Source organism: Osmerus mordax, chromosome 25 (assembly GCF_038355195.1).
Source record: "Osmerus mordax isolate fOsmMor3 chromosome 25, fOsmMor3.pri, whole genome shotgun sequence".
NCBI lineage: Eukaryota > Metazoa > Chordata > Actinopteri > Osmeriformes > Osmeridae > Osmerus > Osmerus mordax.
In genome coordinates, this window is record NC_090074.1 from 5,164,645 (window position 1) to 5,189,034 (window position 24,390).

The following is a 24,390-nucleotide window of genomic DNA, read 5'->3' on the forward strand; positions in this document are numbered from 1 at the left end:
CCTGAAAGGGATGACGCATCAACTGGTCATCACCAACCTCTCCATTGTGCCTGGGCCTCCCGCCCTGTCTCCACGGCAGCAGATGGTGGGACAAGGTATCCTAGCAACTACGATCTAGAGGCTACAGTATGAATGGTGGGCATTACAATTCCCTGGCTGGTACACAACGCCGTGCCACCATAGAATTGTGGGTTGCCAACCTCCAACTGCCTGTCTGAGCCTGGGGGTGTCCTGTTAAATAAGGGTAATTGAGTTGAATATTACTCCTACTAACAGCATGTAGGCCTCTTACAAGTGCCTCTGTTATTAGACCTCGAGGCATATTGTACATCCATATTCAGACACTCGCAAACTTAAAGACTGAGTCGACCATTATGCACTGTACGCTCGTGTACAATTGCCCGATGAATGCACAGTGCTCAGCTTTTCACGCGGGTCTCTATGAGAGTCCTTCATAAGCAATGAGAGCTGTTTCCTCCTGCAGCTGCTGGTCTATTTTCTTTGGTCCAGGCCTCTGAAAAACCACATGCTCTATTTAGGCTGTGGGCCTACAGGGCGGGGTGTGGGGTGGGCTTTTTGGAAATGGTGAACATATGTATGAAAGAGATTGGTTTTTGGGGAGGGGGGCAGGGGTTGTGCTTTTAATTCGACACAGCACAGAAAGGATTTAGATGTGTGTGTGTAATCTGTAATTAGCAATGGTGAGTGGTCTTGGCGTGGGCTTGGTGTCTAAGGTCCCAAATTGCGTGGTGTGAGTGCTTTGTGTTTGTGTGTCTGTACATGTGGAAAGCTGTAATTATACCTGACTGTGGCAAATCCTCGGATGGGGGCAGTGTACAATAAGAGGATGGAATTGGGTTGGTGGGTTTGTGGGTAAGGGTGTGTTGCCCTTATAAATTAATGTGGTTTAAAAAAAAAAAAGCATCTAGTGCTGGAAGCAACTAGAGGTTTTATCCCAGACCCTTAACCACATCCACAGCTTCAAAATGAATAGACCCTTTACCAGACCCCTTCTTCCTAACCACAGAAACACATACATACAGTACACACACAGACACCCACACTCAAATATACACATTATAATGGATCCTGTGCTTGTAGACAGTGCTCACAAAGACCGCAAGGGGCATGTCCACCAAAGACGCAAGCACAGTTCATAAATTGCACACAGAACTGTTCAGGACATAAACCTCTAACTAGCATAGGCCTCACAGTCAAAGCCTGGTTCGCTCTGGATAAGAGCGTCTGCTAAATGACTAAATGTACTTCCTGGTCTCTCTCTCTCTCTTTTGCACTCTCACTCACTTTCCCATTATCTTCAACCTCTCAGATAGCCCATGTTTTCCCAAAGGCCTGTTTGTAAATAAGCAAGTAAATGCCTTTCAGCCATTACTGCCTGTCTTCAAATGACCAAGTTGAGGCATGCTGTAAAACCAGCATTCATCGCTAGAGTGAAAAAAGTTGTTGCGTGTGAGTGTGTGGGAACACTCACTTTACTATAAAATGTTGACAATCAGACAGAGAGAAGTCCAGAAATAGCTCTGATTAAAACCTGAATGTTTCCTAATGTATGTGAGTCCTTGCTGGCTGCTTGTCCAACACTGGGCCTCAAATGGTAAAGCCAAACCCATCAGTGATTTAGCCCTCTGGATTAGGCACGCTGTAATCTCTGCATTGGTTTCAGATTATAAAGATTGAGATTGGATCTGAATCAATTTGTATGTGGGCCTGTCTTGCTGTATGTTTTGATGTGTTTGTGTGTGTGTGTGTGTGTGTGTGTGTGTGTGTGTGTGTGTGTGTGTGTGTGTATGTATGGAGAGGGGAAGTAACTGGGAGTGTTTGCGTGAGTTTGTATATGAGTGCAGTGCAAGTTTTGCACACAAATGGATTACGATGGCTCGTGCCAGATTTTACAGTGCTGCCCGGAGTGGCTGGAAGACTGTTAAGGCAAAGAAGGCCAGGCCTGAAAGGTACTCATTGTTCAGCACTTGAACCATGACTAACCAACACTATTGACTGCCACGTGAGATATCATAGAGCACTTTGGACTGTTTCACCAAGGGCTGGACTGAGACAGTGTTGTACTGTGAATATTCAATGGGCCAGTGTGCCAGTGAACTCCACAGAGGCATGGCTCAGTTGTCTGTCATTACAGTCGTGGGGGTATAGTGTGCGTTAGGGAATGATGATGTTCAAAAACGAAACCATTGTTTATCTTCCTTCTGATTTGACAACTTTTACTATTTCACACAGAACTGTCATGCAATACAGTGTAATATTACATTAAGCACATGACCTTTCAGTACTGAACAACAGCCTTCTTTGCTCAAAGTTCAAAATCTCTTGATTTTCCATGTTTGTCCCCATAATAGCTCCATCCAGTTCTCCAGTTTCCATCTCATTGAGTTATTAGAGTTGGCCATAAAGCTGCTTTATGAGAATGGATGGTCAGGACATAAAAACATCTAATGATCAGTGACACTCCATTCACAGGCTCTTGACCTGGCCTGCGCCTAATCTGATCTATTCAGGGGGCACTAATGCCATCTGCTACACACAGACAAACGTGCACACATGCACACACAGAGGATTAGATACTGTAGACACACAAGATACACTAACAAATAAACAAACACTCAAATGATAAAAACGTATTAGTGAGGAATCAATTACTAAACCATGTGCACTGTCATTATCCCGTAGTATTTGTGATGTAAACCATAATGAGCTATGAATGACTGCTATAAAGTTTAATGGCTGCTGAATTGACATTTTCTGTCCCTTTGTGAAATTTTCTTTTCATCAATCATACCTCATCATAACTGATATTCTACATTGAGATAACGTTTGTTTTCTTGAGGTTTTAAGATGTAGTGCTATTGGTCAGATTGAGAAAAACATGTGTTGACCATTTTATAGTAACAGGAACTTCATAGCCCAGAGGTACAGTGCAGAGTAATTATCGGAATGAAAATAGTGTGGAACGTGGGGGTTGGTAGAACTTGAACAAAAGTTCATCAAAGCCAGAAAGGAGATTGGGCTATTATATCATCCCTGGCTGGGTTGAGTGAGGGTAGTGCTGGTTGGTTGGGGTTCAGGGTGGGGGTCCTAGCCTGCTAATCACCATGCACTCTCAGTAGCAGATGGTGCTGAGTGTGTGTGTTTGTGTGTGTGTGTGGGGGTGTGTACTTGGGGTGTCATTGTCACAGCTGGTCACAGCAGAGAGACTGACTACCAACCAATCAGCCTCTTTGTGTAAAAAAAAACATGCACATATAAACTCTCTTTATTGGTCAAATACTACAATGCTGTGTTCTGGGAACCAATGATCCTCTGTTTAGATATAGAGTGAAATGAAGCCTTTTAAACACTATAACAGGAAATCAACTGCAAGAGATGGTTAAATGATGGACAAATCGATCGATAGATCAAAAGGGAGAACAATCATAAATGGGCTGACATACTATTGTAAGTGCATCTACAGCAGTTGCTTTCTCAAATTCGTATTCAGTGTGTTGATGCAGTCATAAAACTTCAAATGGAACTCAAATTACAAATGATCCAACAGACTCACTCTGAGTGAGTCTGTCAGCACACACAACTGTGGTAGGTACTCCCTCACTTACTTCACAAGCCCCAGTCCTCTCCACTGAGATTAGGATTAGTAATTGGCCTGGTCCCTCCTGGGTCTACTGGCTGGAGGTCTGGCACCAAAATGCTAATCCAAGCAGTGCCAGGTTAAAGCCATTAGCCTAGCAGTTAGCCCTGCGCCATCTGCACTGAGCTGATTACGGCTAATGAGCGAGAGCCTGGCCAATTGGGGTGGCTTTGTTCTCTGAAAGAAGAAAAACAGGAAGGGGAGGGCTATGCATGTGTGTGTGTGCAGGATGGGGGGGGGCATCATCTCTGTCATGTTGTCCCAGTCCCGGAGAGGCATGAGCCAACTGATTCAGGGGGTGACCTCTGACCCCTAACTAAATAGAGATGAGCATTGGGGCGAGGAAAGGGAAAGGGGGGTCACACACCTGCCCCTAAAACTAGTAACGGGACAGCTGGACCCATTTTATTGGTTAATTATAAACATATTGTCAAATTTTTAAATGCAGAAAATACAACATTAACCTAGTATGGACAAATTATTTGGTGGACAAATAACATGGCTGCTATGGTTTTGAAAATACAGCAACACAAATATTTGTACAATTTCACAATTTCACAAGTAATTGGATGATTAATGACACAATATATCAAGGCTCTGCAGACCATAGGTGGTGCAGTGTTAATGCCAGATTACTCTAAACAACAATTTAGAAAAGGATCAAATTGTCTAATCTCATGAGACGGGATTTGGTGAGTAAAACATATGTGACATCTAGTGGCAATGACTGGAGGTGCAAAAAACGTAAAAGCTATGCTGTTAACAATTTCAATTAATGTTGCATCAGATACAAAGTACATATGAATACATTACCTTGATTTAAGTCATTTTACATGGCTGGCAAACATTTACATTATATATATATATATTTACAATACAGTATAATTCTGCAGAGGTGAATAAATAACTCAAACCCTCTCTGTTTCCATGGCGTCTATTCCAGTGTCTAATAAAAATAATGTTATCATTGTAGAAGAATGGCTTACTGACAGCAGTCTAGTTCCAAGCTCTATATTTTCACACTTTTGGACACAGTCTAGACAAGTAAAAAATCCAGTATAAACATCCGCTAAGATACTTGAATTCCAATTGGACTATATCATCAGGAAAGATGGTGGCCTGTGTTAAAATAAAACTGAGTCATTGGAATAACAGCCCTGGGCAAGCCTTGAGAGGAAATTCCTGTGCAGCTCTGAGGCTTTTCCTGTTGGCAAAGCCAGTTCCTGTGCAGACATCCCATAATAAGGCACAGAGAAAGATAACAAGGGTAAGTAAAACATGTGCACTCTGTGGCCTTATTTTGTTGAACAAATAATTTTCACGTTATTTTGTATTTATTGTTAAACAATCAAATACACAGTAAGATCCAGCAAACAGCATACAATTATAGGCAATGCCAATATACTGTACATTATTAGTATACTGTACAAGGACAAAAGTACATATTTCATCTTCCCTACAACCAGCCTTGTTTATATACCCTTTTTTCTTTATTTTTTACACCTTACTTCCAAGAAGCGAATACCATTGTATGTCCAGCTGTACACTATCCTCACGGGACAGTTAACCATTACAGTTGGGAGGACTTGTATAAGTTAGAGTCCAGGGTCCCCAGTTATCATAGTGGTATTCAAGTATCCATATTAGAGTAAAAGTGAAAGTCGACTCATCTGTCAATTTTGAACTAAGGGTAAGTTTAAGTCTATTTTAACTGACTGTGTCGTTATTATTAATCTACTATCAATGGCTTCTGCTCTACGAGTCACAGCTGCAACTATGGCGTCTGCAACAAACTGCACTTCCATTGCGCGCACCATCGCTCGTGACGACATTGACCACCACATTCTACAGTGGCATTATGGGATATCAAAGTCCTCCGGCGGCGCGGTGCCGCCATGTCTCCAAGAGAGAAGCGGTTCATAGCGCTTATCTCTCTTGTGTTCTGTGCTATCGCAATATTCTGTCTAGCTCTCTATTATATTCCAACCTTTCTATACATAACTTTAATACTTGTAACGTGTTGCGTTGCCTGTTATTATCACACCGGAGAATCCCTATACGCTCGGTTGGGCCCTCATCCACGCCGTGGTCTGACTATTCCGCCTGCGCTTCGACGCTGGTTTCCCGGAAGGACTGCAAACGGAGTACCAACCCCTGAACGACTCAGAAGTCGACCCATAAAGGGGGATATTAGGGATGCGGTAGTATTTGCCGGCCAAAGACGTTTAGAGAGTCCTATTTTTCGTAGAGACACGGCACAAAGTGACTCATTACTGTTCAGTCCAAGGGATATACTCATGGGAAGTTACATTGGGAAAGCAGAAAGTCCTCCCGCTGTTGTGGGGAGGCCCAGAGCCGGTGCAAGTTTCGAAGCTAACCCAAACGCCCGAGAGCAACTTCGTGAAAGATTGTCAAGACCTAACCATGCTGTCTATACGCCAAACAGAAGGCTGTCATTCGGGTAAACTTTATGCAATTATTTTGCTAAGCTATCTAACGTTATTTACATCGTGGTTTGCTTTAAAATGAGCTAGCTAACAAAGTGCAAATGGTTGTAGCTAGTCGGTTGGCTAACTGTTTGTTAGCCAGCTTGCCAGTCCACCGCTTTCAAACATCCTAAAGTGCTAACGATGTGTCTAGAATTACTTTGAAAAATGGTTTCCGGATGGTCTTTAGATGTGAATTTCTTAAAGTTCAAAGTTACAGTTAATGTGATGAAGGATCGTTGTGATGGATCGAAGTGACATGCTTCGCCGCTTGAGAAGTGTCCAAGCATTCCCTCCAAGATTTGAAAATGTGGGAGTTCCCTGTGTCAGTGGGTTCCATACTCCAAACCCGGTACACATTTATACATCCCGTGGGAGATCATGTTAGTCCTTTTTGAATGGATACCTCGCACGCGGTTGATTTTGATTCTTAGGTCTAGCTAATGAATAAAGCTATACATAATGCTAGCTGTGCCGATATTGAGTGTTGTGTATAGGTTATTAAACGTGGGATTAAAGCCCATGTTAACATGGTGTTTACTATAGATCCTTCATAAAAATTGAACGTCTTGTAATTGATCGTTTTATATTTAGTTTGAGTATAACTTTGTAATGTTTGTCAGAGCAATAGTAGTTGTTATATTGACTGACAATCTATAAATAAATTGCAATGCATGTCCAGTTTTTGTGGACCGTTGACCAACATTAGGCAACCCCTTAACTTGTCACTTAAGAGAGAGGATTGTCCCTCCAAACCATTCAAGGCATGTTGTTCTTAAGTGTTCATGAGCCCTACACATTTGTAGTCTGGTACACTGTGTAACATCACATCTAAAACCGTTTTTGCCACTGTGCTTGTACAGAGAACCCCTGAACAACATGGGCAAGTTCACCATCACCCCCCAGCGCCACTACCCTCTCCAACAGACGGGCACCTCTTCCCTAGGCTTCCTTCCCCCAGCCCAGTGGGACGGCTTTAGGAAGAAGAACATTCTCACCGCCCGCAACTCGTCGGCGATCCACAGCCCAGTCACGGTGAAGATCGCCAGGCCAGATCATCACTCGACCAGGTCCCCTTTGTAAGTCTAAATGTCATATCCCTCTCGTCGATTCGACTGTTCCATGTTCATCCATCACTGTTCCATATCATTTCCTTCAAAAGGAAATGTTCCCCTCCAAAATTCTATAAAACGCAAGCGTCGTGTGACTTAATCAATTGGTGACTTTTGGATTTTGAACACTCACATTTAGTTCGGTCAAAGATATACCGTGGTACCGGTTTGAAAGGTTGACTAGCCTTTTATTCCCCCCTCCGATCGGTCCCGTTTGCTCTGCAGCTACGACCACCTGAACTCCCCTGGAGTCCTCGGGTCTCCGGCCCCGGCCGCTCCCGCAGACCCCTGCTCCAGGGACACCGTGTTGAGCGTGCTGAAAGAGAGCCGCAAGAGAGAAGTCGAGGAGGAGGACGACAGGAGTTTCGTCGGAGGACAGAAAAGCAAACGGAGGTGCGGATTCATTCGCAGCTGTGATGCTATTGGGGGAGGGGGAGGAGGACCGCACTCCAGGTCAGAGCTACCCGTTGTATAAACAAGAGGAAGGCTAAACGGTGGATTTTTCTCTTGTTCCCCCAGACGCAACGACAGCGGTGGGAGCGCCCAGTCCACATTTGAGCCGTTGCTGCCCAACGGGGCTCCATCCCAGATGATCCCTAAGTAAGTACAGGAGGTGCAACCCCAGACCTGGCTGCATTCGCATTCATCCTCTCGTTCAAGAGCCTCCATTTTCATTTTCTCCAATTTGTAATCTGCTTTGGGGGTCATTTGTATTGGATTTTGATGTATTCCCCCCCCCCCCCCCCCCCCCCCCCCCCACAGGCCGGGGAATCTGAAACGAGGTATCGCCGCTGCGGCGGAGGACTCCATCATGAAGAGGTCCCGGACATCCTCCATCAGCTCTGTGACGTGCGGCCAGGTCCCCAGCGGGACCTTGGGCTCGGCCCGCAACCCCATCCGCAGCTCCTACAGCTCCTCGCAGGGCTTCGCTCAGGTACAGCAGCATGGTCGCTAACACGTTACAGTTGACTTTGATGTAGACCGATGCCCAGCAGGCTTTTGCAGGCCTGAGGCCAGAGGATATAGTCGGGCTTTTAGTAGACGTGTCTGGTTAGTATTAGGTTGAACTCTTGAGATTGTGGCAGTCAGGGGTTGGGGAGGGTGCTGAAAGTGTTGCCTGCGTCCTCGTGTCGTCTTCACGTCTCGTCTTGGTGTCGTTTTGCCCAGGGGAAGAAGACCTCCACCCGCAGCCTGTCTCCTCTCTCCAGCCCGGGGTCGTCCCGCTCGCAGACGCCAGAGAGAGCCTCGAAAAAACCCAGGTGCCCCACCGATACCTGCCTCTGCCGGGCTCCCTCCCTGCACGTTTCATTCCTCGTCTGGCTTTGAGCGATTCGCATTGACGTGAATGAGAATGCGAGGCCTTGGGTCCTGAGCGACAGCCCCCTCAGACTCTCGAGGAGAGGATTTGGGAATCACTTGGCAAATTAGCAGTCTCCAGCACTTGTTTTTTTAACGCAAGTAATAATAAATGGTCAATCTAATTTGAATGCAATTTACTTTGCTAGTTGTCAGACCATGGTTGGAAGCCAACAAGGATACCTCTTTATTATATATTATTATATAATTTATTATTATATATATATATATATATTATTATATTATATATATTATAACCTCTGCATACCGATGACGCGCGTCTTCACGTGGGTGCACGCTGACATCATGCGCATTGAGACGGGCGCCTCTTAGCTGCTCCCACATCATAATCACGGGCAGCTTAATTGATTATACAATTAGGGGGAATTGTGTCTGCCTATGTTTCTTTGCTGACCCTGTCCTCTTATCATTAGGGAGGAGGAGATCTGCTTTCCCAGCTCTGCATCCTCGGTGAGGTCGGACAAGACGGCCGCAGATTCGGCCCCAGTCACTGGTAAAACTCAAGCACCGTCCATTTTCAAACATCTCGGTTTCTTCTGGATGAAACGAGTGCATTTCGATGATTTCAGGGAACACGAAGGATGTTGTAAATGGTGTAACAGTGGCGTGTTCTACAGGGAAGTTGACCCCGGCCCCCGAGGTCCCCCCCGCGGCGGCGTCCTCCGACTCAGCCGGAAGCGGGAAGAGGAAACGGAGGATTCAGCTGGTGTCCAGTAGGAGAGGAGACCACATCTCACTGGTGAGACGACACAATCTCTTCGTACTTCCTGCACCCTTCTTCTATCTCACTTCCTGGTCCCTCTCACTTCCTAAAGAGGCCTGCATTCACGCACATTACATTGAACCGAGTCTGTGAAATATTATTATTTTTGAAATGAGTGGAGGTCTCTCTGTTTGGGCTGTGGGGAAAACATAAATAACATGGCGTGAGGTTTTCCTTTTATTGATGATGTGGTTCGGTTCATATTCCTCTGTTTTTCTGCAGCCCCCACCTCCTGAGTTGGGCTACACCATCACTGTGAAAGACCTGGACCAGGAGAAAAGGGCTGCTCTCAGCCAGATCCAGAAGGTTCTGGAAGAGCCAGGTGAGTAGTTCTGATTCTCTTATTTAATCCCCATATGAAATGATCTACAACCACTGGGTCATTTTGAGTAATGATATTAAGAAATTATACATCGGTTTGTCTATAAAATTATGTATTCAAACCGGCCTGTAATAGGTTTCTACAGGTATGTCTTACACTAGCTTGTTTCTCCCCCAAAATATCCCTAATTCTTAATAAATGCAAATCACCTATAAATATTAACAAGTTTAACAGTAGTGTAATGGTTTGAGGTTTGTTTATTACCTTACCTTGGTTACTTGCAGTCCTTAATTCAACCAAGTATTGCATATATTGCCATAGTAACTAAGAGCGGTAATTAAGAGATGTTTGGCAAAGTACCACAAAACTCTTTTCAGGGATGTGCATAAGTCAGATGTTTCTGGATTTCATTAAAAAAAGGTTGGAAAATGGGATGTTGTGTGTAGATGTGTGGGCTAGAAAAATTATTTGGTTTTATCCATTGTGAAATCAGGGTGTGAAGGTTGAAAAACATGGATAAAAAAAAAAGGGGGTATTGATTTTCTAAAGGCATTGTGTACGTGCCTGGCCAAATCCCCGATGCACGTAAATCCACCTGCCCGGTAAACAAAGGGCGATCTGACTTTTGCTCTTATTTGCTCCTTCAGAACCAGAGAAGCCATCGCCTGCCCCGGCAGTCAGCACCCTGGCACAGCTGTCCTCATCGACCAACACCACTCCGACACTGAGCAGCCTCCTCGCGGCCCCGCTGCCCACAGAGTCCGCCCCGGCGGCCCCCATCCCTGTCATCAACCTGGACCCCGCCCCTGCAACCACTGGCAGCACCACACCAGCCACCACAGCTGTCCCCGCTCCCTCCTCCAACCCCCTGCTGGAGTCTCTGAAGATGATGAGGGGGAACGCCGCAGCCACCGCTGCCTCCACCGCTGCCTCCACCGCTGCCTCCGCCGCAGGTATGCCCCCCCTCGCCTCACCTTTGTTTTCATCGCTCGCTAAAAGTCAGGTCCACTTTGCGTTTCATTTGCCGGTGTTTCCGAAGGGATAACTCACTGTTTCCTCGTGCTGTTTCCCCCCCCCCCCCCAGCTCCCTCTGTCTCCGTGGCGACGTCGGGGATGATGCCGGCAGACTCCGGTGGCTCCGCCTTGAAGCGGAGCTCCACCATGACTACCCCCCTCTCCGTGTCAACCCCAGTATCCCTCTCCCAGCCCACCACATTCCCCCTCGGCCAGCCGGCCAGCACCTTGCCCTCCGCCTTCACCCAGGTCCTGGGCCAAGCCACCAAGGCCCCTACCACTATCCCCACCCTGGGTGGATCTGCTCTCTTTAGCCTCACCAGCCCACTAGCTTCCACTGCCTCTACAACAGCATCCACCACCACCCCAGCCACTACAACAGAAACTGCCGGAAGCACCAATCCGCTCATGGCCTCCGTGTTCAAGCCCGTCTTTGGGGCCCCGCCCACCACCGCAGCCCCGCCTACGTCGGCCCCGGGAAGCCAACCCGCCGCAGCCCCCACCTTCAAGCCCCTCTTTGGAAGTGCCACCTCCAGCAGTGCATTTGGGCAGTCCCTCTCCAAGACCACCATGGCGGCGGCCCCCTCCCCGACCCCGCAGCTGTTCGGCGGGCTTTCTAACAGCACCGCCGGGCTCCCGGCCGCCTCCACCGAGCCGGCCGCCCAGCCGCCGGCGGCCAAGTCGCTGTTCGGAAACTGGAGCGCGGCGCCCGCGACGACCGCTCCCTCGGCCGTCACGGCCGCCCCCTCCGCGGGGGGGAGCGCCTTCCAGTTTGGCGCGGCGGCCGCGGCGGCTCCCCCTCCCAGCTCCACGGCGACAACCTCCGGCGGTAACGGCGCCTTCACGTTTGGCACCATGACCACGGCCTCCTCCGCCACCATGCAGCCTGCCCCCCCGGCCCAGGCCAAGCCCCAGGGAGGATTCACATTCGGCCAGGCTGCATCCAGCCAGGGCTCCGCCCCAGGGACCTTTGGCGGTTTCGGCATGGGCAGCGTCGGTGCGACGACCACTAGCGCCGCCGCCGCGCCGCCGGCGACTCAGTCCTCCTTTGCTTTCGGGAAGCCGTCGTTCGACACCCCCTCTGCCACCGCGTTCCCGAGCACGACTCAGGCCCCCGGGGCCACGGGAAAGCCGTTTGCGTTCGGGTCGAGCGCGGCCAGGGCCCCTCCGGCGTCCGCCCCCGCTCCCTTCGCCTTTGGGGGAGGAGCCGCTAGCACGGCGGCCTCTGCCTTCGGGGGAGGAGCCACTGGCACGGTGGCCTCTGCCTTCGGGGGAGGAGCCACTGGCACGGCTGCCTCTGCCTTCGGGGGAGGAGCCTCTAGCACGACGGCCTCTGCCTTTGGGGGAGGAGCCACTAGCACGGCGGCCTCTGCCTTCGGGGGAGGAGCCACTAGCACGGCGGCCTCTGCCTTCGGGGGAGGAGCCACCAGCACGGCGGCCTCTGCCTTCGGGGGAGGAGCCCCTACCACGGCGGCCTCTACCTTCGGGTCCTCCGCCAAGCCGGCATTTGGAAGCGGTTCCACCGGCTTTGCGTTCGGCAGCACCACAACCCCCTCGGCCGCCGCCGCCCCACCTGCCTTCGGCTCGGCCACCCAGACCGCCGGCGCGTCGCTCCCTCCCCCCGCCTCCACCTTCACCTTTGGCGGTGGGCTGCCGCAGCACAATCCAGCCACCCCTGCCCAGCCCGCCAGCGGCGGATTCAACTTTGGCGCGGCCATTTCAGGCAGTCAGTTTGGAAGCCCTATTCCAAACAACCCCGCCACACAGACACCGGGCTTCAACTTTGGCTCGGCGGCTGCTAAGGACATGCCTGCCTTCGGTGAGTAGGCTAGATATTCTGTCTGTCTCTGTCTGTCTCTCTTTCTCTCTGAGACAATGGTTCTTAAAAACCCATGATATTAGGCAACATCTCACAGAAACCAAGACACTACGTGTCGAAATAGTATGACTTAAAAAGGACCCATTTGTGGTCCTTTGTTCCCTGCTTGTTTTGGGGTCATCACGGTGCTTCTGCTGAACACGCGTGTCGTTTGTTGTACAGGGACGTCCACTCCTGCTTTCGGCCAGAGTGCAGCTCCAGGGCCCATTCCGTTTGGAACCCCAGGAACCCCCGTCCAAGGCTTCAACACACCGTCACCTTTTGGTAAATATCCCCAACCACGACGTCCACATCTGGGTTAGGCTTCCAAAACGGGAATCGGGCTATTAATCAGAAGGTTTCTGGTTCGATTCCCGGCCTTACCAAATGACGTTGTGTCCTTGGGCAAGGCACTTCACCCTACTTGCCTCGGGGGAATGTCCCTGTACTTACTGTAAGTCGCTCTGGATAAGAGCATCTGCTAAATGACTAAATGTAAATGAGTCCGATTGTAAATTGAAACACAACGACCACATTTAGCGTCCAGGTATCTCGCTGTGAGGCGTCGTCGACATTCTAAACTGTTGTGTGACCCTGTGTCCAGGCTCCCCGTCGACCCCCTCCTTCTCCATCGGCGCAGGCTCCAAGCCATCAGGGGCACGGCAGAGGCTGCAGGCCCGGAGACAGCACCCCAGGAAGAAGTAACCTAGAGCAGACACACGGGGAGGGGAGAGGGCCTCCGCCCATCCGTCATGGCTGTGGACCCATGGCAACCTTCAGAGAAGCTGAACTGCTGCTGCTGCTATGGTTAATATAGCGAATATGGCTTTTCCCATCACCAAACCCCAGGCCAACAGCGCCCCCCCTCCCCCCCTTATACTCTTTATGTCCTCCGGACAGCCTGGGCTGGCCTGATGTGTGGTACAGCGCTAGCAAGAGTGAGACCCCCCCCCCCCCCCCTTTCTCCCAGTCCCCCCCCCCCCCCTGCACTCTACTGACAATATAGAGGTTGTCACAAGGAAGGAAAGAAGACCGAACGATGCCATGTATTATACTTGAAAAGAGAGACAAAACAAACGATTGAGATGATTTGACGAAAGCGAAAGCATATCCAAACAAAAGGACTCTTCCCAGCCGTACGGGACTCCCATGTCGCGATCTGAGCAAAAAGGAGTGGGTACCGATCTATTCGAAAGTCACACCCAAGGAGCTAGAACATCGGGGCTTCAATGTTTTTATTTTTGTACTGAAATGCTTGCGCAGGGGCTGTAGGGTTACCAAGATGTATCAGGGCTGAACATAGATGTGTTCTCCGGCGAAAATGCCCATCGTCACACACAGGGCTCGTGTACAATTCAATTGGTCCCAAACCCCATCCTCAAAACACAATGTAGCCAACATGTGCAAGAGCTGTCTTAAAAAGGAAAAGTCGAGTTCACTTTATGGATGGGAATCTTTTTGGAAATTTGATTTGAATGTTCTTTCCAATTGGTAGTGTATTCCTCATTCTTAATAATGCGTATGTTTAATCTGCTCGTGGAAAGGAGACCGTTTCAGCGATATGTTGAAGTGCAACAAGTAGAGGGCCCATGCATCAGTGTCACGTGGCATTTGTTAAGCATTCCCTTGTTCAAACTTCCTTGAGACTTGTTCAGCCTGTTTTTTTGGGGGGGGTTTTTGACCTTGATAAAATAAGGCTAATTCAGTCCTTTTTAATTTTGAACATGCTTTTCTGGACAATGTGAGTGCCAGAGTTGCTGTTGTGGCGTCAGTGTAAATAGGCTACCTTGAACATTGCGCTGAAAAACCAAAGCCCATTTTTAAGCTTTGCCCCGTCTCCTACCACCTATTAAGTTTTGTGATATGTACCAGACTACCTCTGTGCCCTCCATCCCCCTCTCTCAATCTTCCCCCACATCCTAAAAATAGGTAGCTTTCATGACAGACCTTGGCAATATTGGCTTGTTGAAATGTTGTTGGTTTTTTACAATGGGATATAACCAAGCTGAAAGGCTGACCGCTAAAGTATTTGCCTCCAGCTTCCACCTAGTCCATACTCCATCAAAGTAGAGACAGGTGTTTGTGTGTGTGTGTGATCCCAAAATGGGGTCAAATCCTTGTCCTACAGCTTCACAAATATGCAGGCAGATTTCCACCCAGCAACGAAGCACTGCATTCAACCATCAAACTGTGTTGCTAGATATGTTGACCGATATTACATGTTTTCAAGGCCATTATGTACCACATAGTATGTCCAGATTCCCTGCCACACGCACACACAACCACAACACCCCCCCCCCCCCCCCCCCCTTAACATTTGATCACCATACCTACAAGAAAACATTATAGCCCAACTGCCATCGGTATACTCAAACCAAGACAAAGATGAACGCACCTCTTTAAACGAGCTAAGCTTGGAACTCCACTTATGCATTGAACTGACATACTGCAGTACATGATTGACACCCCCCCCCCCCCCCCTCCCCCAGGTTCTGTCTTGTGTATATGCTTGCCACTATATTTGCCTTGGTGAGTCTGGCTTGGAGGAAAAGTTGTGATTGGCGGCATATTGGTAGTGCCGGACATGGTTTTACCTGCATGCTAACCGGGGGCTAGGTTAGGAGAATTTGTGGAGGGTGGATGGTGGGAGGGGACTGGGTCTGGAGTTTTGTTAACAATTTATTGACAAACTGTGTGATGATACAAGTGAATTGTTCAAATTTTACCAAGTAGGAGAGCTTGTTCTTGTCATTTAATGCTGGATTGAAACTCAGGACTAAAGGAATTGAAGGGGAAATTGTCTTCTTTTCAAGTGAAACCGAACTTCTGTCGAGCGGTTTATCGTTTTACTAACCATGTAGGTTATTTATGTAAAATTACCTCGGAAATTAAGAAGTGTTCAGCCCCTCATGGAGATGATTTTGAACTCTTACTTTTAGTAAGAATTATCTCTTCTGGTCGAGCCAGGTAGTGATTGTAAGAGAAGTGTGTGAATGTGTGTGTGGGGCATGATTTGGCTGAATAGTGGCAACAGATGCTAAAACTGAGAAAAATGGGGAGGGGGGGGGGGCAAGGGGAAATGCGCACAGACTTTATTTTTGTATTCAAGCAGGTTGCCTTTTAGAATTCCTTCAAGCTTGGCTCACTGAGGCATTGGTCTTTAGTTAGTTGTGAATGACTTTTTCTAATTCGTTAAGTTTTCCTCAACCTACTGCATTGGTGGAATAAAATTGTCTATAAAAGTTTCCCTTTGTAAGAGTTCACTTCTTTTATACGAGAGAGCACTAGGTCTGCTACTGTGAGTGTACTGTATGTGAATGCTGTCTTATTGTGTACAGTACAAGCCTAACGAGCATGTACATTTTGTTGCTTATAGAGACTTTTTGGTGACTTCATGTGTAGGTGTGCGTTTGAGAGTTTAGGCAAATTAATTTGTCAGTTGTGGTACATTTGAGTTCCTTGTCCATTCTGTTTATATATCTATATATATATGCACCACAATTCCAAAATGTAACTTATGTTCATTTTATTTTCGTTACATTTCAACATCCCTTTAAAATAACAACTCTTCACTGTCCAGTTTAATCACTGGGATTGTCTGCCACAAGATTGTTGGTGAGAATGTCTCATGCTAGAGGCTCATTGTGTTGTGATATTTGATTTGCTTGTGCATCCACTGAACACTGAAGGAACCTGGTTTAGATATATATGGTGACGGCAGTGTAAAATAACTTTCAAATTGGTTCGGGAATCCTCAATTGATGTGGACGTCATATACTTGCACAACTGAAAAGCACAAAACAAAGAATGTAGTCGTAGTCATTGGGTTGGAATCAAAACAAATCTAGTGTGCTATACCCATTTGTACAATGACTAATGAACATGTGTACTTCATGTCAAACCCTCTTATTTAAGCCTCACGTTCATGTGTTTGAAAGACGTTTTGAGCTTTGATTGTGGCTGTACTGTACAGTATGGACGAAGGTCAGCTTATGTTTTGTTAGAATGTTACTGAAAAGACACCAAATGGCTGAAATATAGATTTGGTTTTGTTGCAGCGGTGTTCAAGAGCTGGATGTCTTAAGTTATGAGTGTTTGCGAGTGCTGTAGCTAGCTGGTGTGGCTATGTTATCTTATTTAGGAATGTCATGAGTGTGTATGTACGCAGATTTTTTGGTAATAAGAGGTGCTTTCCCTTTGGAGGATGGGAAAGGAGTGTGTGTGCAGACCTGGATGTATTGTATAATGGCCTCCCTTCTGCTCATGAAATGTACTTGATTTAAATAAATATGTGATGACTATATCTCAGGCAGTTCTGTGCATTCACTCGAGCCATGTTTCAACAGCAAGTTTGCAGTGGCACAGGGCCTCTGTTTTAAATGTTTATTCGAGACATGGGCAAGATATGATGCCTACATTGAAAAGTCCAACTGAGGTAACAAGGGCTAATTGAGATGGGACAGAAGGATTTGAAAACGTTGACAGAACCATGGTTGTATTGCTGTGTCTGTTGGCATATCCTAGCAGATGACAGTTATCACTGAACTTTGGTCTTCTTTTTCTTCTTTTTTTTAGTCTTCTTTCTTGCTGAGCTGTCTGTCTGCATATCTGTAAGTTCAAGTTCTTTGATGATGGGCTCTTCAGCACCTGGTTTCTCCTCACCGAGTGGCAAACTTGAACTCGACTCGGTGACTGGGAGACTGGGAGAATGCAAGGTGTTAAACGACAGCCTACAGAATAGCCGATACGTTTTTTTTTTTAAGTCATTCAAACTGATGAATCCCGGTAAGTAAAAGAAACTCACATTGTCGGGGTGACCTGGACTTTGCTCTCAGCCGTGTGCCTCTCCAGCAGAGCCACGAAGAAGCCGTGGGTGTGAGTCTTGGCAACGCTCGCTCGCAGGCACTGGGTCAGAGGGGCCAGGCCGCGCTCTGGCCACTGTGGAAGCACTGACACCAGCCTGCAGGGCAAAAAGGTTTCGCTGAGCATCGGTCTCACTTCAACAGTTAAATGTATGTTTGCAAACTCGTTTAACTGATGCAAATGGTACTCTTTGGGAGTACTTGGCAAATACACTTTATAGAAAGAACTATTCTCGTAAGTGTGCACACCAATAGTATAAAACTATAGAAATATACTAGTAGAAAACTAGTATACCAGTACAATTCATTTTCTTTCCTAACACTGGATTGAATGAAAATACACTACAAAAAGTATTTTTAAGGGTCTTAACCCTTGTGCTGCCTTCGGGTCACATGACCCAAAGGTTCATAACGAACCATTGTTGTGTTTACCCAATACAAAAACAAATAAAAATAATTTTCTTTTAACCTTTGCAATGTGGGGGGTCTGAGACAGCCCAACGGTTAAAAGAAAATGCTTCACTTTGTTTTTGTATGCGGTAAATTTGTCGCAATACGACGATGGGTCAGAATGACCCGAAGATAACGAGGGTTAACAGATGAATGTTTCCCCCCACCTGAAGCCAGGGTTGTCCTGCAGACAGGCGGCCACCACCTGCTCGTTCTCCTCAGTGTGGACGGAGCAGGTGGAGTAGACGAGGCGCTGCAGGCGCGGGAAGCGCAGGGCGTGGTTCAGACAGCGCAGCTGGAAGGCTGCTAGGGCCTGCAGACGCTTGTCCTGCGCCGTCTGGGACGAGGCCTCATTCTTCAAAGAGACCATTCCTGTATGAGCACACAAGCGCGCACACCTCAAGATACAACTAGCAAATACTGTAAAATAAAGGATGTCTACAGGTTTAAGAGTGTATTATAGACCTACACTTTCAAACTGATGCTGGGTACACACAAATATTTTTTATATCTTTTAAGATTTTCAAAATGTGAGCGACCACAAACATGAGGACAAAATCAATCCTAGATTGAACCGTTTTGCTCCTATAGTGTGTGGTGTTTGTCCACACATCAGGATTTCAAATATTTACTATTCGCAATCGTGGCGGCTCCAACGTTCTTCCGAGCAAGTTCGGTCACTCTTAACACACCTCACACCATGGGAAAATATGATAAAATAATCTGTAGATAATCGGGACATTACCTAGGATTGTCGGAAGGGGGAAATCGGCCCCAAATCAGCCCGATTATCTTGTGGTGTGTACCCAGCATGAGTCAACACTAGTTGTCGTCTACGAGCACAGTCATAGTGGTCGTCGGTTATACCTGATCCACTACACGATGGGTCCAGTAGAACGTACTGAACATCTTTATACAGGGGGCTGTGCGGGTCCACCTTTAAGAAGTCCTCATTGGCCAGCTGCTGACATGTGACTCCTGCACGAAGCAGGAGAGTGGACATCGTGGACAGGCGCTTGGCATCCAGGTCGAAGGCAAACAGTTTCCTGTAGCAAAGACAAGTCGAGACAGCTGTCAGAAAATGGAACAGTGATTTATTGTGTGCGTGTTATTCTGCAATTGTCTCACAAAATGTATATAAGTGCACATTAACGTTACCCTGTGTTGTTCATGATGGCAGCAAGGTGGCTTGTTTTATTCCCAGGGGCGGCACAAGCGTCGAGGACGTGGCTGCCAGCGGGAGGTTTCAGGAGGTACGCTGGAAGACAGCTTGCCTGTCAACATAAAAAGCTGACATTGAAAGATGGCCATTTTAACCCAGTAGTCTGCATTTTGGGCCATCCAAGTAATTACATATTGATCTAAGGAGCATAATTTAAGAGACAACAAGTTATCAATGACCTGAAGAAAAAGGCTGATAAAGCATAATTCTTTTCCAAGTCCTCACCTTGTCCTGCAGTATGATGTGACCAGCTTTGTACAGATAATGGTCGTGGAAATCTGTTTTGGCTGCAAAAACTAACAGGTCTGACAGATGTAGATCACCTACAAAGGTTTTCCCTCTCAGGGTGGTCAAGTCCTCAAGCCTGAAAATACAGTGCAACCATTAATACGTGAATTAAAAAACGAATAACATGACACACACACACAGTGGAGGCACAAGAGAATCCAAGGACCACTAACTAACCTGTAGGCTTGTCCATGGTAAGCAAAGCCCTCCCTCTTGAAATAGTCGACGACGTCTTCCACCTTCGTCTTCAGCGTGTTCACTCGCACATACCTTGGGAGCTCGTCGCCTGACGTCAGAAAAGTTGTAAAGCGGTTGACTCGTTGCACGTCAGAACCGTCATCGGTGACGTTGCACACGTGTGCGTGATATGATTCGTCATTGCAGATCAGGCCGTCTGACGGTAGTTCACCACCTACCTTCGGGGTTCTGTACCGCGATGGGGAGCAGGTCCTGGTTTCGGCTGACCTTCTTCTTGATCTTCATACGAGCCAGGGCCGCGTGCAGTGCGGAGCGATGCTTCATCAGCACGACCTTCCAGCCACCGCCACATTTAAGCCCTTGGCCAATCAGCAAGTCATACACCAACACCTGTGGTTAATGAGCAGTCAAACAAAAACATGAGGTGAATGACTACACAAACTATAACGATAACAGCAGTGCAATACACCACTTTCACAGAGACCTTAATAAATGACAATAGATGCAGAATATTACCTTTGCCAGATTCATTTTCAGTTTGGTCTTTTTGAGGAGCTGAGTGGAGTCGATAATCTCTTGGAGGACAGATGAAAACTTCTGTGTCTCACAAACCAGGGCAAAGAGCTGCTTGATATTCTGGCGGAAAAGGTGTATCATTAAAGGTCCATGTCAACAGGGGCTAGCAGTCTGCTGTATTTCTGGTGTCTGTGTTAGTTTTCCGTAGAATTTCTGCTCTCGTTGTAGAGATAGCTGCGCATGCTGGGCAGTAAATGTTAGCTTGTTAGCTAGCTTGCTAAATGTTATGATGATCCTTACCTGGAATTTACTGTCGTAAACCAGCGTCTTTACTGTACCCTTCTTCCTTTCCACTTTTTCGAGAATCTCTGAAGCATTTTTGTACAACGCCATGGCTTAGTAATAAGCACACAGCCAGTAGTATACAGGAATAATGTTCTCAAATATACCACAGCAGACTAACAATATTTCCACGACATCCACGTTTCCGTAGGATGCAAATCTGCTTTACGTCCTGCTGAAAATATTTGTACATTTACGTTAGAACCCAAAGTGCTTTCGACTTTTCACAAGCTGAATGACCACGACTGTTCTGCAAATCAGTTAGGTTATACGCCGGCAATTTGTAATTGGATTGCTGTCGACACGGAAATTTTGCATTAACTAGTGTTGTAAGTAGAATCCGATCAAAGCTTTGAAAACAGAAGTTGCTAGATAGCTAAGTGCCAAGCAAATAATTAGCGTTGCTACACACAGTTCACTCACTAGCTTGCTTCTTACACTAACGTGGCACAAACTGGTTGAAGATGGAGATAGCAGCTCTTATTGCCTTGACGTTAATTATAGGAGCATTACTTATTTTGGTTGCCGTCACGGTGGGGAAACAGAAAGGTGAAATAAGTGAACAGAACGAACAGACTGAAAACTTAATCGGTAAGTTCTAAGCTAAAGAATATAACTGGTAGTACTATGTCCACACAAGATAGCAGGACGTTGGCGCACTATCTGTCATAACCCTTCAATCGTGTTCCTTTATTGCACGTGTTCCCAAACCAAACAGGTAGTTAACTGTAATATAAGAGCTCTAAATAATAGATGACTCTAGCTCGTTTTAAATGTCGGTCACAGTCCCCTTGATTGGGGGCGTGTCTGAATGCTTGACTCAAAAGGCTCCAAACGTTTTACAATCATGAATATGGAACATTTTCGTTTGTTTTAGAGAACCTTGTATACATGAGCATTTTATTTTGGAGCGGCTGGTTCATAGACTACGGTTGTATTAAGAATATTTATCTTATTGCTTGTTTTGCAGCTGAAGAGAATTCAGTGAAAGCTTCAGTTTCCAAGAAACTAAAGCTGGACAAACAACGCCCTCGCAAAGAGAAACCCCAGCAACACACATTCAGCCACCCCCTCGTTGCATCCTCACTAAAGGTAAATTGGTATATTTAGTTGTATTGTGTGTGTGTGTGTGTTTCTAAATATTGTAAATGTACATTATTGCTTCTGTAACTTTGACAGACAATAGTTATCTTACTATATACCCTGGACATTTGCTTGTTTAGTCAAAAGTTCAAAGTATTGTCAAACCTTCAGGCTGAGTAGCTTTTATCTAATCAATTAGAAATTCCACCTCAGACAGTTCTGTTACTGCCAGAATGTGATGTATTGACTGTCTTGGGTGTCTGTGTCATAAACAGCACTCAAGTTTCTCAAATGAACCAATCTGCATGATTACCACCTTTCACATTACTCAGTGCTCACCTATCAACTGTTCGTCCGTCCCCAGAGTCACAGCGCTAACGTGACATGCCTCGACTTCAGCAGTAATGGAAAATACCTTGCCTCCTGTGCCGATGACCGTACGGTCAGAATCTGGAGCACCAGAGACTTCCTGGACAGAGATCACAAATGTCTCAGGGCTAATGTGGAACTGGACCATGCCACACTGGTTCGCTTCAGTCCAGACTCGAGGTAAATCTTCTTTCAGCACTTTCCAAAACAAAGGAGGATGGGCATCTTTCCATGCCATGCATTTTCCTCATTGCTTGCGCTTTGTCTGCAGGGCCTTTATTACTTGGCTTGCAAATGGAGATACCCTCCGCATCTTTAAGATGATCAAGAAGGAAGATGGGTCCTTCAATTTTAAAGCTGCTCCAGAAGACTTTCCCCAAAGACACAAGGCCAATATAATAAACATTGGAATTGCGGAAACGGGTATGGTGATGGTGACACATGGAAATGATCCACATAAAGTGTTTCATTAAATCAGTCTGTTGCATTAAGTTGTTTTTTTTATTGTATTTTTTTAGGCAAGTTCATCATGAGTGCCTACACAGACACCACCATTCTCATCTGGGACCTTAAAGGAGAGGTTCTGGCCTCTATCAACACTAATCAGATGACAAATTCCTATGCTGCTATCTCACCCTGTGGCAGGTCAGTACAGGGATAACATTTAGAATGCTTGCCATTACATACAATCACAGTAAGACTGTAAGAGAATAAATTGAATGTGACTGAAGGTGGAGAATATGGAACAGTTGGCATTGGTTTTATTTACGTTGAATAAACCCTATTTATGTAGTTTAATGGGAACGTTCTCTTGTTTTCTATTTCAGGTTTGTTGCCTCTTGTGGCTTCACCCCTGATGTGAAGGTGTGGGAAGTCTGCTTTGGGAAGAGTGGGGAGTTCAGAGAGGTGACGCGAGCGTTTGACCTCAAGGGCCATTCAGCAGGGGTCCACTCGTTTTCATTCTCCAATGACTCTCGCAGGTATGGCTGTGACATTGTGGTTTTGCGTAAATATCTTGCACAGGTCAAGTTGGGGCTGTGACTGGGACCAGAATGTTCTAGAACAGTGGTTCTTAACCCTGTCCTCAGGGAACCCCTGTCCTGCATGTTTTAGATGTTTCTTGGCTCCAACACACCTGATTCAAATGCATGTTCGTTACCAGGCTTCTCTAGAGCTAGATTACGACCCAGTTATTTGAATCAGGTGTGTTGGAGCAGGGAAACATCTAAAACATGCAGGACAGGGGTTCCCTGAGGACAGGGTTAAGAACCACTGTTCTAGAAACAAACTAAACCATGTGCCATGGACTTCCTAAATTGAGTTTGTTTCATAAATCAGCACTCTCAATTTGATCCAAGTTTCATGGTCGACATTTAACAGCCCGGCTTTAACTGGCAAAACCCTCTTTCTCCCTAGAATGGCGACGGTGTCCAAAGACGGCACGTGGAGATTGTGGGACACCGACGTCGAGTACAAGAAACAGCAGGACCCTTACCTGCTGCTGTCCGTACCGTGCCAGTCCTCGGACGGCAGCCTCGTGGCGCTCTCTCCCGATGCCCGCGTGGTCGCCGTCTCCAACGGCTGCGACGTGGCCATGTACGACGCGGCCACGGGCCGGCTGGAGGAGGAGTTCCACGGCGTCCACGGCGTCGAGATCACCGACCTGAGGTTTGACATCAACAGCCGCTTCCTGGTATCCAGCGGCGACAGGGCCATCCGCGTGTTCCACAACGCGCCAGGCTACAGGGCGGCCATCCGGGACATGCAGGCCATGCTCAAGAAGGCCCAGAACGAGGGGATGAAACAGAGGCTGCAACAGCAGATACAGGAGGCGCAGAGCGCACTTGACACTGTGCTGGCCGAACCCAAGGACTAAAGACCCTTTCTGTGTGTTGTGGTGTCTCGCTCTCTCTTTCACTGCCTCCTCTTCACATCATGGCTTGCAATGACTACTGTCATCGAAGTGGCATTTGCATGCTGGTTTAATAAATAAATGGTTTTTAAGGAAAATGGCTTTGGGTTGATTGGGTTCATTTCTGTAAACTTACCTCTCCTTTGCCCAGTTTTGTGAACAGCAGATCATCCATTTAGTGGTGTTAATTAGATCTGGAGGAAGTTGTGGGACTTTGTATTACTTTAATAGTTGCAACAAGCATATGCTTTGCCAGACCATGTCCAGGGGTCTCCAACCCTGTTCCTGGAGAGCTACCATCCAGACTGTTTTCACTTCAACTTCAATTTAGCACACCTGATTCTGATACTAATTAGCTGGATGATGAGCTGAATGAGGCTACATTATTTGCAGTTGAAGTGAAAACCTACAGGATGGTAGCTCTCCAGGACTGGAATTGGAGACCCCAGTAGCCTATATCATTTGATATTTGACGGACATTGTTTCAGCCCGTGATACTGTTATGCCACAGTGTACCCAACTGGTAACTTTACGTAAACGCATGCAAATTCTGGAAGG

The 24,390-nt window shown here is 46.9% G+C and overlaps 3 protein-coding genes across 3 annotated transcripts; 2 read left to right on the forward strand and 1 right to left on the reverse strand.

Moving 5' to 3' along the window:
- The first annotated feature begins 5,553 nt into the window (after positions 1-5,553).
- pom121 (POM121 transmembrane nucleoporin) lies at positions 5,554-16,891 on the forward strand. Its single transcript, XM_067228677.1, has 13 exons — positions 5,554-6,119; positions 7,008-7,223; positions 7,482-7,649; positions 7,776-7,856; positions 8,019-8,190; positions 8,424-8,515; positions 9,047-9,126; positions 9,251-9,372; positions 9,619-9,718; positions 10,366-10,671; positions 10,803-12,551; positions 12,774-12,875; positions 13,195-16,891. The coding sequence occupies exons 1-13, from the start codon at positions 5,554-5,556 to the stop codon at positions 13,293-13,295; spliced, it is 3,855 nt and encodes a 1,284-aa protein (XP_067084778.1). The 3' UTR covers positions 13,296-16,891.
- On the reverse strand, positions 16,886-20,608 carry nsun5 (NOP2/Sun RNA methyltransferase 5). The gene is made up of 10 exons (XM_067228679.1): positions 20,427-20,608; positions 20,127-20,246; positions 19,829-20,000; positions 19,590-19,698; positions 19,350-19,488; positions 19,061-19,176; positions 18,770-18,948; positions 18,070-18,274; positions 17,395-17,550; positions 16,886-17,290 (listed from the first exon to the last, which is right to left on the reverse strand). Exons 1-10 carry the CDS (start codon positions 20,517-20,519, stop codon positions 17,128-17,130), a joined length of 1,452 nt encoding a protein of 483 aa, XP_067084780.1. The 5' UTR covers positions 20,520-20,608; the 3' UTR covers positions 16,886-17,127.
- A 71-nt stretch (positions 20,609-20,679) lies between these two features.
- tbl2 (transducin beta like 2) lies at positions 20,680-23,930 on the forward strand. The gene is made up of 7 exons (XM_067228680.1): positions 20,680-21,059; positions 21,439-21,560; positions 21,916-22,100; positions 22,192-22,343; positions 22,439-22,565; positions 22,748-22,900; positions 23,337-23,930. Exons 1-7 carry the CDS (start codon positions 20,933-20,935, stop codon positions 23,794-23,796), a joined length of 1,326 nt encoding a protein of 441 aa, XP_067084781.1. The 5' UTR covers positions 20,680-20,932; the 3' UTR covers positions 23,797-23,930.
- The last annotated feature ends 460 nt before the right edge of the window (positions 23,931-24,390 follow it).

Coding starts and splice junctions, on each gene's coding strand:
- tbl2 (XM_067228680.1), top strand. CDS start 20,933: ATGGAGATAGCAGCTCTTATTGCCTTGACGTTAATTATAGGAGCATTA. Junction 22,101..22,191: donor CGCTTCAGTCCAGACTCGAG/GTAAATCTTCTT, acceptor CTTTGTCTGCAG/GGCCTTTATTACTTGGCTTG. Junction 22,344..22,438: donor CATTGGAATTGCGGAAACGG/GTATGGTGATGG, acceptor GTATTTTTTTAG/GCAAGTTCATCATGAGTGCC.
- pom121 (XM_067228677.1), top strand. CDS start 5,554: ATGTCTCCAAGAGAGAAGCGGTTCATAGCGCTTATCTCTCTTGTGTTC. Junction 9,719..10,365: donor GAAGGTTCTGGAAGAGCCAG/GTGAGTAGTTCT, acceptor TTGCTCCTTCAG/AACCAGAGAAGCCATCGCCT. Junction 10,672..10,802: donor CACCGCTGCCTCCGCCGCAG/GTATGCCCCCCC, acceptor CCCCCCCCCCAG/CTCCCTCTGTCTCCGTGGCG.
- nsun5 (XM_067228679.1), bottom strand. CDS start 20,519: ATGGCGTTGTACAAAAATGCTTCAGAGATTCTCGAAAAAGTGGAAAGG. Junction 19,489..19,589: donor TACCATGGACAAGCCTACAG/GTTAGTTAGTGG, acceptor CTGTATTTTCAG/GCTTGAGGACTTGACCACCC. Junction 18,949..19,060: donor GCCATCATGAACAACACAGG/GTAACGTTAATG, acceptor TCTTTGCTACAG/GAAACTGTTTGCCTTCGACC.